Genomic DNA, 13554 nt, shown 5'->3' with positions numbered 1-13554 from the left:
TTCTTGTAAAATGAAACTTTATTCTAAAATGTATCCAAAATTGCAAGACACAAGCACCATTAAACAGATAAATAGACATATATTTATATACAGAGAGCATCAAAACACAAAACAATTGTTAATATAATTCTTATACCATTTTAATGAGTATCCATCAATAAAACTTTACAATTTAAAGGAGACTTTTCAGTTGCAAAACAGTTGTAAAATCATATGTATAAATTATGTTTACTACAATTCCAATAACAGAGGCAAAGTAAAATACAAAAATAATAATCAATACTGCAAATTCAAATACAAACCCCAAAAGTAATGCTGCACAGGTACGTATGTACACTGGATGAATTCATGCAGCCAGGCAGTGCAACAAATTAACTGCTGAGTTTAACTTATCACAAAATGGAAACCACCATGTCGAAAAACAGAAGAAAATATACTTTTGTAATAAATCATAGTGCATTTTGAAGTTAGACTTTATAAAATGATTGTTGAGTGATATACTTCTAATATTCCCCATGTGATCTGAGATCCCCCCAACTCCTTTTTTCACAAAATAAAATACAAATGACAAAAGCTAAAAACCCCACTGTAGAACAGAGTCTGATGTACTGGTACCATCTTGAACGCATTTGTTTTAATTCTCGGTATCAGACTTGTTTGCAAGTGTCCATGTCCACAGGGACACGAGTTTTTCCTTGCTACCAGGAATAAATCTTTCACGCTCCAATGCTATCTCCATAAACTGCATCTCATGCGATGCTTAGACTGCACTGGTTTGAAGAGACACAGCTGAGCCTTGAAAAAAGAACCCTTAAATCCCTATGAAGCACAGAGGGAGTAAATGGAGGATAGAGAGACCTCATTATTCCTGAAGCTCCTATCCCTAATTGCTTTAATTACATAAATAGAGATTAACATAAGAGGCTTTTATGGCTTGGGTGAAATTTCTGCTAATTTGCTGGGCAAGTGCGAAGCCCGTGTCTCTCCACAGGGCTTTGCCTTTCACAGTGCAGAGGGCTACAGACTCTTTTGGTTGGTGAAAGGAAGCCTCAGATTAACTATATAGAAAAATACCTCTGCAGTGAAAATGTGGTAAAGAAACAAAAACTCAGAACCTCTGGTAAACTGTGACTTCTTGTGTAACAAAAACATGGCTGTCACCTTTCAGGTCTGTGTTGGTTGGTATAGCATGAACACGTAGATAAAACTGGTTAAGTGTCAAAATTATATGAGATACAATTACACAGTCTGACACTTTTTTTCTTAAAATCTTAAGTGATAAGCACGCTCAGTGTTTTCACTAGGAAGTTACTGCTAAAATGCTACATTTCGTTGCTGAAAAGACATTTATAGCAGCCTGTAAACTACTGAAGAGTTGCTTCCTGCATCCTTTGTGCTTCCAAAACCCCCCTTTGAGCCATCACTAACTTCTGAGTTAATGGGAGTTTTGAGCAAAAAAGGGATGCGGAAAACCACCTGTATTGGGTAAATAATGTAGCAATTTACACAGCAGCTCTTCAGATCTTCCAACATGCAAGCACATGTAGAGAGAAGCTAAGAGACAGCATGCACTGCAGTGTTATGTCATTGTGCTTATGTCTGCTGAGGGCACTATGGCATTTTCACTCAGAAAAACAGAAATGTTAGCCCCAGAAGACTAAAAGAGCCAATATTAATGAAGCCATCAGCTACCGTTGCAGTAAAGAACACCCCAAAAGAGGGAGGAAGTTCATCTGCTCGTAGCGTATACATACTGAAGCTGAAGAGAATTACAAAGGCACAATACAAGCCTATATTTCTGGTAAATTATATATATTCATAAATTTCTGCTCATACCACCTCAAGATAGTGAATGGTACAATAATAACTGAAGGTACAAATGTTAATTGAAAGTGAAGCTCTACAAATAAAGGACTGTTGGAGAACATAGCTCGTTACTTGCTACATTTCTACTCTTCCCAGGTGGTGAGCTCGTCCACCTTTCCTCCACTGGCTGACAACAACATGGTGACCCAGTGAGAAAACTGGAGCACCGTCAGATGACAGACAGAATGGCTTTGTGCATCTGAAAAGGTGTCAGTGAGTGGCTGCCACAACAATCTTCCCCACTGCTTTACCTTTGGCTCAGAATTCACAGAGAAACCAGGAACAGCAACTGTAATTTCATACCCATTTTCATGCAGAGCTGAGGCTGAGATAACCCATGAAAGTAGCATTTTGGTTAACTTCAGCACTCAAAAATATTGAACAGCAGAGCGGGAATTGTACCAGCTCATCATAAGAAACAAATCTCAATTTTTCTACTTGCAGCTACACAAGATCTGTATAATTTCCAACAGCAAATGACTCACAACTCAGGAAATAAAGTGAATGGATCAATACTGCTCCTGTTAAACTCATAAAAAGTGACACCCACTTTTGTGTGATGAGATTACAGGGCAGCTGTGGAGGTGACTGCTGTCCCAGCCCAGCTCTGAGAACGTGGACACCCAGTGAAGGTGGAAGGTGCAGCTACAACATTTGAGTTTTAGCCTGGAGCTGTTCCTCAGCTCGCCACAACAACTGGCACAACTGCTGTCAGGATTTCGTACCGCAGGTAATGGGGAAGGGAGTGAGGGGAATGAGAGGAGGTTACTCTGCTAACCCACAGTAACGCTGCCTGCACATCTGCTCTATCTGACACGGGATATTCCCTCATCTCCAAAACAGCACACCAAATCCCAACACGTTTGTCGCACGTTTCCCTCAAAAAACCTATCATAAACCGCCATTACTACATGTATTCTCAAAATCCTCAACCAGGACCACCTAGATTTATTCCTTAAAGCTCTCAGGAAAGGAATCTTTAGCCACACCTGGAAAGTATGAACATTAATACCTTAGTTACAAGGTCACAGCTGAATTTAAAAGCTGCATATGCTATTGCTGGTGTTGATTGATCTATGCAATGGTTTTACCCTGCACTGCTTCCAAAGAAAATCAGTGCAGGTAACAAGGAAGCCCACTCTGAGTAATAAAGGTGAGGTTTCCTAGGCAGGGGTAATCCCTCTAGAAATGTTTCAACAATTTGCAAGTTCAAGCTACAGCTGTTCATTAAAATTGAAGTAAAAATAAAGAAAATAGCACTACAGGGCAGAAATCTCATGCTTGAGATTGAATTCAGAAAGTCATCTGTAAGACACTCGGATTCAGGTTCAAAGGAGCTGTATTATTCTTGCCCATTCCAAGCTCAAACAAATACAAGTTCGTGTAGAGGTGTGAGAAGCCAATTGTACACACTTGGATTCATCCCACCTAATTCCAGCTGTTCATCAGTGCTGAGGGCAAATGATGCCATAATGCAATCTTCCAGAGGCATCTCCACTCATGTCCCTCCTCTGGCTTACACAGGAGACCCGGGCTGTAATTTTTAGCCAGCTGAAATTAGGGCAGGATGAATCAGGCCACAGCATGGAGCGGAAACAAGTCTGATGTGGTGGCACAGTATCACCATGACAATCCAGTCTGTCACAGGCCTGTCTGAGGCTCCCAGCCAGACACGCTTTGGGTCAGTGACCCACACCAGCCGTGCCTTTGCAGCTCACAGTCTGGCAGGGAGCTCATCACACGCTCAACAGTGAGGCTTGAGTTCATGACGATCCCCCAAAGCAAGACCCGGAGCCGCCTGGGACTGCAGCCCTCCCAGGCAGCCCAGAGGCTGCCCTGCAGAGTCACACACAAGGTCTGGAGGGGTTTGCAGCCCGAGAGGTACTCATCCTAACACAACATGCACACATGCCCACGTATCCATGGTGCTGTGGGAGCTCTGCATCCCCACCCCTGGCTAGGGCATGGGCTGGCTCTTGGCAGGAGCTGTCGGTAATGAGGATGAAGCACACACGGAGGAGAAATACAGCGTTCTGAAACACACATTTGTGAGATCCCCAATAGTATCAATAGTAACGATTAAGGTCAGAGGCAGTATCAAGTTTTGCATGCACTTTCTACATTAGTATTTATATAGACAAGTTTCATTCTTGCTGGTTTGCAAAATTACTGAGGTTTCCTTTACTTCCAGAGACTGGAATATTGAACATTAGTTTCAGTTATGATGTTGAAAGTCATTCTTTGTCTAAAATACACCTACAAATACTTGGGATTATGGGACAGGGATTGCCCTGTTGTTTCTCTGTAAAGGGCTGAAGTAACTGTAGAAATATTTTTTGATCTTAGAAATACAGGGAATTTATCTACAAATTGGACTGTAAGCATGACGAACACTTACTGCAAGTTCTCAAAGTCTTACATGAAAGGGTGAAGGTGCAAAGTCATTAAGACTGCCTTGATTCTAAAGATTAGCCTACTCATTAAATTCAACTATCAATAGAAACACAGAATTTAAAGTAATCCAAGTAAGAATCCCCTTCAACTTTCCAAGCTTCTTCACTTTTCCCATCATTGCCTTTCAGACTAGACAGGACTTGAAATTCTGATGTCAGAAACCAGCAAAGAACACACAGACATTTTCAGGTCTTTGTTGTATATCATAAAATACTGTAAAAAAAGAATGCAGAGTCCCAGAATTCAGGTTATTTTTCTCTCTCAGTAACCAGACAGAGAGTTCAAATCTCCTTAAAACACCACCTCAGGTAAAGCCTGCGGTGGGTGGGGACGAGGACACAATGCAGGGGCAGTGCTGTGCCTCTCATGTGCCCCTAGAGATGGGCTTCTGTCCTGGCACTGCTGCAGTTTGTGGGGAATAAAAAACACACCAGCTCACACATCTCTGTAAGGCAGCAGCCTGCCCAGGTGCTGTGCCTGGGGCACCCCTTTGCCAGGGGACACTGCGCAGCTGTGACACCTCTCAGGTGTGCAGGCACAGGCACCTGGGATGCTCCAAAACCTGCAGCTGCCTGCTCCAATCCAACCCCAAGCTCTCAGAAAAGGATATGAACTGGGTTGAATTCTCTTACATTACATTTAATATTTCTGTAAATGGCTTATAGATCTGCTGTTTGAAATAAATTCTGAAACCACTAAGCGTGCTTAACAGAGCTTCAACTCTATGTGGACAGTGAGTTCAGAGGACAGAACAAGGACTTTTGCAGTATATAATACACATGGCTGTACAGTCAAAGGCCACCTCTTGCTTCAAAACAAGAATTTACAGTAGCAAGCAGTGGTGGCAAGATTTCTTACACAAAACCTACAGGAATTTACAGGATATGCATGGACCACCGAGGTTATAACACCAGCAATAGACAACACAGAGTATCTTGTGCAATGTGAACAAAGTTGACAGTAGTTTACCAATGCTGTAAGTAATTCACATAAATATGCTAACCCACCAGCTAACAAAACTTCCTCCTCTTTCCACCAGAACCAGATGCGTGTACAGCAATCCATAAAAACAAAAGTGGTTTGGTTTTGTGGTTTTAGCCGAACATGCACAAAGCAGATGCACTCCAAGGGGATACTTGCAAAAAAAAAATCAAAAAACCCCCCTCAAAACTGGTGTCCAAGCACACACACAGCAATTGGATTCACGCTTCTTAAACAGCCATGACAGAGCCAAAGTTTACTGTATGGATGCTTTTTGTCCTGGAAAAATAGTAATATAAAAATTCACTTGATTTATAACTGACAGAAAACTCCAGCTTTACTCACACCACTCTTCCGTGTGTCTAATTCTAGCCCTAATTCATTCCAGCCCTACTTTGGGAACTTGTGTTCTCTTCCTTATCCATTAATGTAAATGCAAATCAAATCAAAACTACAACATAATCAGAAAAAATAAAAAAGGCTAGAAAAATGAAATTGAAAATAGCTTATACCTGCTTTTGGATGGTATGTTTATTGACAACAATTTAATAACACCACTTTGCTTTCCAACTAAACCACTGGGTGTGCTCTGTGTCTCTGTTACAGAGAACTTTAGTAAATTTCTACCTCAATTAAATATATCCTGTATTTGGGATTTTATTTTCATCCACTCTGCAAGACAAAAACGAGTTTTTCTTTGAAGCTGTTTTCTATCATTGTTAGGACCCGTCTCGTCTGATTTGTGAGTATGTGGGATGCTAACTGTCCTCATCTCGAGCAGTGAGAGCTCTCAGGATGCTGCACTGTCCTTATCTGGTGTTAAACTCAATAGTCCTTTCTATTAATGAAATGAAGTCTCGCCAGCAGGGCTCTAGTTACAGGTAAGAACAACTTCCTGCATGCTTGTTGGGCAAAATGTTCTTATTTTTGTGCAAAGACCCGGCACAGTACATTTATAGGGGAAGTCCAAGTGAGAGAGAGTAAAACATGAAGATTAAAACCACACAAGTGAAGCCTAAAATATCCAGTTCATCCAGTTGACAATTTGACTCCTCAGGGGTCAGAGCAGTTGTTCCACAACAATACTTTTTCCCATCAAAAGCAGTTACTGATGATTTCAGTATCTCTGCAATAGCCCAAACCCCTAGACTGTACAGTCTGTTTCCTAGGCTATTGAGAACACATCACCTTTCAAAATCCCCATGTTTCATGCTGTTTCCCTATAAAAACCGACGCTAGAACTGCCAGAATTTTCTCTTAGCAAAATCCAGCCTCTTGTCTCAGCATTGTAAAATTGTGAAGGGATCCCCAGAACCTAACGGCAAGAAGAGTTGTGCAAGTTCTCAAGAGAACAGCGAGGTAGCGAACGAACACCTTGTTTCTGGTGGAAAACTGCCCACTCCTGAGCCACCTGGCCCTGGGAACAAGCCTGCTCGACCACTCGGTCACTGCTCTGGGACCACAGAACCCTGAATCATCCGCGGGACACACTGCAAACACTGACCGGGCAAATTAAACCACTCTTGGTGAATTAGGCTTTGTACGAGGTCACACAGTTCGGATGTCAAGCTGTACACTTTTGGGGATGTGGAAGGAGCTTTCAGCATGAAGTCCAGCTGTATTATTTAGTGCAACTAGGCAGCAAATCTCTTTTTTATCTGATTTCCCCAAAACCATGTCTTTCAGCAAATATTTACAATGCTGAAGTGAAATAAAGAAAAAGAAGGTGATTTTCTTTTTGTCTATCCATTTCTTTTGTGCACAAAACTGAAATAGTGGCTAGAAAGTGACCATTTGAAATTATAACCGAAAACTGCATTTATTAAATTTGAAAACATGTACCCAAGAAAACCTTTATACATTTTTATGGCAAGTTTTCCTATTACATGAGAGGCTTTCTTACACATTTTAAGCTTAAATGAAGAACAGCAACCAAACAGAAGTTTGGACTAAAACTGCGAAGCTGTTGGCTGTGTGGAGGGAAACTATGGCTGCACAACTGAAAACAAGATGAAAGAACAAATTCACAGAAATGTTTCATGTAATAGTGAACAAAGCTCTAATAAATTAAGAAACAGAAGAAAGCCAAATCTGCTCTGCATGTCAGTACTATAGATACATAAACATGCTCCTGCACTGCTAAGATCTGTGAAATAATGGCTGCTTAGGAAAGACTTAATTTGAGCTCTAGACTGTCCATGTTCAAGCATGGGTTTAGATTACTACAGTCCTACTTTTTTAATTTCCTGAAGGATACTACCTGTTCTTAGATCTGTTTAAAATTAACTATGTGCAGGCTCAATTTGAGATCAAGGTGAAGCTGTTGGCAGGATCAGAATTTTCATGTGCTGAGTAGATGATGTATTTACTTTTTCTAGATTTGGTACTGTAATTTGTTTCCAATATGTAGACACTATACAGGAGTGCACTCAAAGCAGAATTTTAAACTCTCTTTTCTCATTTTTCAGATTGAAACATCATTTTGGTAATTTCAACAGACCCTCTGTATTTTTCTCTATGTACTCAGTTTTTACATCTGCCAAATAATGTTACACCACAGGTAAGTTATATATTTGACCCAGACTAGGGTGAAATCCTACCCAAACAATGACCTTATGTGAATAGTTTCATCAAAGTTTCAGCAGAACTGGCACAAGCAGCAGTTTACAGAACTGTGCCAATATGTGAAAAGTAGAAAGAGCTGCATACAGCAAAATTTAAACCTAACTAATTTATTTCTGAATTTCTAGAGTTATTTTGAATCACTAAATCATGAATTGGATCCTCACTGTGAGATAACAGTGTTGAAGTAGTTTATAGGGGTTTATTTGAAAGATGTGCTTTGTCAGGATTCCCCTCCTTAAGGCCTGAGCAAACCCAAGTGTGTCTGACAGCACCCACAGCTCTATCACCACTTATGGTGAATTAAAGAAAAATAAATTTACCTGTACGTTTTACATCATTAAGGTATATTTTACATTCTTGAAAGGCAAATGGGCAGGGTGAAGTACTGAATAATCCAGCCCATACTTAGCCATGGCAACAACAGTGGATCAGAGCTGACTAGAAACAGGGGAAAACACTTAATAAATAACTGATACAGAAATAGGACCCCGTGTAACATGTATCAGCTGAAAAGTCATTTTTGAATGAAGTGATCAACACTAAATATTGTAACAGCTGGTCCCTCATTAAATCTAATTCCAAATCATTTGCACATGCAGTATTGCCACAGAACACAGGAAAATTCGATTGGTTTTAGGCAGTTCAAGAAGCTGTCCTTTGATGCATCCTTAAAGAAGCAAGCTTCTATTCACTTCTCCCCAAGTGGTTTTAAAATAAATGAGTAGCCTCCACATTTCTTATTGGGTATTCCTGTTGGAAGGGAAAGGAACAGCTGGATGTCCTGGGACATAGAACATTTAATCCTACACTATGGGGAACAGGCTGAAAGCAAAAGCCTGAAAGTTGTTACTGTCTCTGAATATCTGACATGTTGGGGGGCAAGGGCTCTGCAACCAGAAGGCTTCCAAATAAAAAATGGAATCTCTGGGGGTTGGAAGTGCAAGTTCCAAACTGCAGTTTTTCCTGATTCTCAGGTAGTTAAGAAAATAATGTAATCACTACATGCAAATATCCAGGTATTTTGTTAATGCACACCAGGCCACATGCTTTACCTGTGATTCAGACAGGGAAACTTCTTCCTTGCCTCAATGCCTGCTCTTAGACATGGCAATAAAATCTGGGTGACGTGGACATCTGCATCTGAGCACTGCTTTCCATAGGTTTGAGCAGCAGGTAAGACCCTGGTTTCACTGTGAAGTTCACAGGTGAATCCAGTTTCAGCTGTTTTCTACGAAGCTGGAATATCTGCAAGAGTTCTCACAGCATAACAGATCCCTTACTCTCCATTTCTGCTACTCTAAGATTTAATCACTTCTGTTTTTAAGAAGGCTTACTTCAACTTTGCCTGAAATACCCATTTACAGAATCAGGTCCTATTTACTTCTATGCTAAAGAGCAAGATCTGTCTAAAAACCCAGTGTGAGAAGATCTACCCTGCACCACTTAAAATAAAATTCCTACCAGAGCTGGACAAGTTCTGACATTATCAACAGTGCTGTTGCATAAGGACAGAACCAACCAGCAGTTACATTGCTCCTGGTATCTGGAGCATAAAAAATGGAAGTGGGAGCAAAAACTGAGTGCTTGGGAATAGTGTTTCTTCCCATATTGATACTCCAGATACCATGAAAATCAAATCCATGCTACAAGGATTTGTAAGCAAAGGAAAGAGAAATGAACAAGCAAAAAGCCCTGTGCTTATTAAGAAAGAAATAATCCAAAGGTATAATTTAGGATTTGAGTAATTAGCAAACAGGATTGTTTTCTAAAGGTTCAGCTGCAGAACCTGGCCTCTGGAGGAGCCTGGTAAGGCCTCAGACAAAGCATTAGTGGCACCAGCTGCTGCCCGTGGGGCTGTGCGGGTGTGAGAAATGCAGGACACAGTGAACCCATCATGTGCTGAAAGGACATTGTGCTCCCGTATCAAAGTGAGGATAACGTGTTTTAATATTGATATCCAATCTGTGTCAGCAGTTCCATGCACAGGTTTAAAGGTCAGACTTCCACCCTTCCAAGGTGCCCAACAGCTCACTGACCTGGGAATGGCCTTTGGCACTCGATGCACTGTTCCCATCTGCCTTAGTCCAGCAGCAGTGACACCATCTGGCTGAAACTGGGCCAGAAGGAGTCCCTGGGTCCCTGGAAGACGACCACCTGAATACAGGTGGCCAACCCAGGCTGCAAGGACACCTGGACTCTGGGTGTAATGTGGCGTTAGTGACAACAGCAAAGGGTCTGAAGAAATTACACCTGATTTTGTGTTTGTGACTTGAGCCAATAGCAGGGTCTTCCAGCATCTTTGGAGAACAGCAACAAAGTGTTTTCCAAAGAGATGCAAATGAATGTGACCTTCATAATCAATAAGAATACAGCCTACAAAACCATGTAATGACTATCTAGGTCATGTTTACATCTAATCAAGGAGTTCTTACTAAAAAGTAATGCTAACAAAATCTTTGATACTTCAATGTCATTTTGATCCTCTGAGACTTTCATCTTTGAGTAACCCTAACAGGAGAGTAACATGTTAAATCTTTTTATTTCCATATATCATACACGTGTAATATATGGAAATAAAAATTGGTTAGGAGATTGTAGAATTCCTTACGCATCCAGCTACCATCACAAGCCCATCAGATATGGGTGATATTCCTTTACCACAAGTTCATGAAAGAGAATCCCCTTGCACATGGATATACCACATCCCAGAACTGCTCCTGCTCTCCAAGTGGCTCCTCTGGATTAAAGTCCAAGGAGAGGAATTTGCTGTTTGTCTGTGGCACGAATTTCTGCTGAGCCACTTTGTGCCTGCATTGCTAATCATCAGCCTTTGTATCACTACAAACTGGAAACCTTTCTTTTCCTGGGGGAGCTGAAAATCATCAGGAACTAAGTAAAAGTACCATAATCTCAGTTTCAGAGCTCTGCCTGAAGAGAAATGGGAATGCTTCCAGAAGCGTTTCCTTTAGGCCTTTTTCTGCATTCTGGCCCCAGCTTTCATGTCTAACTGTATGTCCTCCTAAAAGGGCCCAGACCTTTGTTCCTTTCTGTTCATGGCAAAAGGTAACACCCTCACAACAAGGCTAGTAGTAGTCACAAAAAGTTTACTGTGGCATTTTGGCTCAAAGAAAAATAATAAAAAAAAAGGCTGCTGACTGGAAAGTTTTGTGGGAATTAATTCTGGCAGATATGGCAGAAAACACACACCCAAGCAGGGTGACCTGATTTTCGAAATGGGCTTGGGAAATACTGTTTATAATTAGGAACACAGATTGCTCATATATGTTTGAGAATCACTGAAAATGGGAAACATAATTGTAGGTTGTTGGAAAATGTTTTGGTGATAAGGACTCTACTGTATTTCCACTAACTACCACCCCTACAGAAGACCATGCTAAACAGAAAACTCAGTTCCAAGGGCAGGAGAAGCCCTGACACTTTATTGCTAGATTCTATAGCAATTGGAGCTCACTTACAGTAACCTTATAGTACTCTATATAAACTGAGAAGCTTGTATCAAATTCAGGCTTCCATTTAAAATAGATATTGCAGATATTAGGCTTCAATTAAAGAAGAAAAATAACCTTCAGTGCTTTTTTTTTTCTCTTAAAGGCAAAGTATCAAAAAAAATCCCCAAACCAGGTGGAAGTTATTAAATTTCTCCAAAAAGTTAAGATGAGCTTTCTTCTATTTCTTGAGACAGTACAATTTGTGATTCACAGGGTAGCTGGTATCAAACACAAGGTAATGAAAGCTCGTATAAGCAATTTTATTCCTATCCATAATGGCAGACACTAACAAAATCAAAAGAATTTATCCTTTGAGTTCAACTTAAAAAATAACTTATAAAGCAGTGATATATGCAACATAAAACAGTTCAGGATGGGAGAGGGAAAGCAAATTTTAATAATTAAAATGTAAACGTGAAAAAAAAAAAAAAAGAAATGGAATAAAAGTCCCTACTTCTGATTTCTACGTAAGATGTCATGTGATCCTATTTGACAGTGTCCTGGGGTCTGTGTGTGTGTGTGTGTGTTTGGGTGTCACACACACACACCCCACGCTGACCCACACATGTACACACACAGACAGGCGCTGGCAGCTCCACCTCGGGCACTTCTCTCATGCCACTCCTTACAGTTGTCTCAAGCATGTTTGGGACCCACTTTTCTTGACAAAACAGGGGAGATGGTAGGAGAAGAAAAAAAAAAAAACAGGTGGGTCTGATTGTGTCTGAGATCCTTTAGTTAAACTGTACACTGGGACGAATAATTTTCTTCTGCAGTAGCTCTCTGGAGAGGGCCAACTCACTGTGGTCTTCATGGCGACACTTGTGAACGGGTCACACGCTCATTGTCATGCTAGGGGAGTACTGGAAAAGAGGAATCCACAATTTAACAAACATTCTTCCCCCCACTCACAGGTGTCCATAGGTAGCAATGGGTTCAGAGCTCCTTGAGCTCCCTCCTGAATCTGTGCTGCAGCCTCTCTTGGGGCTGCAGTTCAGTTTGTGTCCCAGAACTTCTGCTGTGCTCCTGTCATGCCAGAATACAGCCACTGCTGACAAAGGCAATGCCCCTGAGGGCTGTTCTGGTGTTACCTGGGTGCTGTGATGAACTAATACCTCACTGAGGCTTTCTATTCCCCTCCCTGCCCACTGCTGGCTACTGGGGAATTTTCCTGGGCAGGTGCCTAGTCTGAAATAGACTGGCTGCATTCGTGGCTAGCTGAACCACACAAGATTTTGGGGAGTTTTTGATTACCTTAGGGGAAGAAAGGAACAGAGATATGTATGACTGTGATTCAGTTAGGGTTTTGGTCTGTATTATTTTGTGTTAGCAATTTTAGGGGGGCGAGCTGAATCACCAGTGGTCATTTTCCTTTATGTGAACCAAAAATCCAATCGCCACATCACACGATTGTAGTGACACAAACTGAACTGCAGCCTTTACCCAACCTACAGCTACCCTCAGGTTAGCAGTGCTTCATTAAAGTAATCAATGGGACACCACAGTGCCTAGAAGAAATGCACATCCATACACCCAATTTGCTTTTAAATTGAAAACTGTGGACTGCAAAACCAGCTAATTTGGTCTAACATCCTCTAAAGTAGAGGAAAATGTTAAAATGCAAGAAGATTAGCAGTTTGAAAATTGACAGAAGGAAAAGGAAAGATAAATTTGCCTGTGCAAAACCACATGTGCCCTACATATCCTGCCAAGTCTTCAGTTACAAGCTGGCCATTTCCAAGTGTCCAAGCACATAGAAAGAGTATTTTAGATGGGTCTTCCCTACCATGTAAATTACAGAGGTCTGACTACCAGCTCTGAGGCTCAAAGCAAAGCACCTGCTCAAGGAATCTCCTGTATCTGAGCCAAAGTATCTGGGGAATCACTTTGGGAAAGGAATCAAAACATGGTCTCAAGTTGTTTAGGACTTTCAACTTGTTATTAAGCCCTGCATTGCTATTTACCCCTAACCAAAATTCCTGGTGAACTGAACAGCAAATCTCCCGGAGAAAGGACTCTGTGGTAACACCTATTCTGAGCAGCCAAGTGGCAAAACATGGATGAGAAAGCAAAGCAGCCCCCAGGATGACAGAGGAGCCCATGTTAGAGAGCCTGCAGT

The 13554-nt window shown here is 41.2% G+C and overlaps 1 protein-coding gene across 4 annotated transcripts in view; it reads right to left on the bottom strand.

Moving 5' to 3' along the window:
* SSBP2 (single stranded DNA binding protein 2) overlaps window positions 1-13554 on the bottom strand; it is a 137207-nt gene continuing 123653 nt past the window's right edge. For all 4 annotated transcript variants that reach the window (XM_036403698.2, XM_036403699.2, XM_036403700.2 and 1 more), the window contains one exon: window positions 1-12298. In XM_036403698.2, the coding sequence (XP_036259591.1) occupies window positions 12269-12298 (30 nt within the window). In that variant the 3' untranslated portion in view covers window positions 1-12268. The remainder of the gene's footprint in view (window positions 12299-13554) is intronic.

The sequence above is a fragment of the Molothrus ater genome, chromosome Z (genome assembly GCF_012460135.2).
Source record: "Molothrus ater isolate BHLD 08-10-18 breed brown headed cowbird chromosome Z, BPBGC_Mater_1.1, whole genome shotgun sequence".
Classification (NCBI taxonomy): Eukaryota; Metazoa; Chordata; class Aves; order Passeriformes; family Icteridae; genus Molothrus; species Molothrus ater.
Note: the sequence above shows the minus strand (reverse complement) of the source record. Positions and strands in the feature narration are given on the sequence as shown.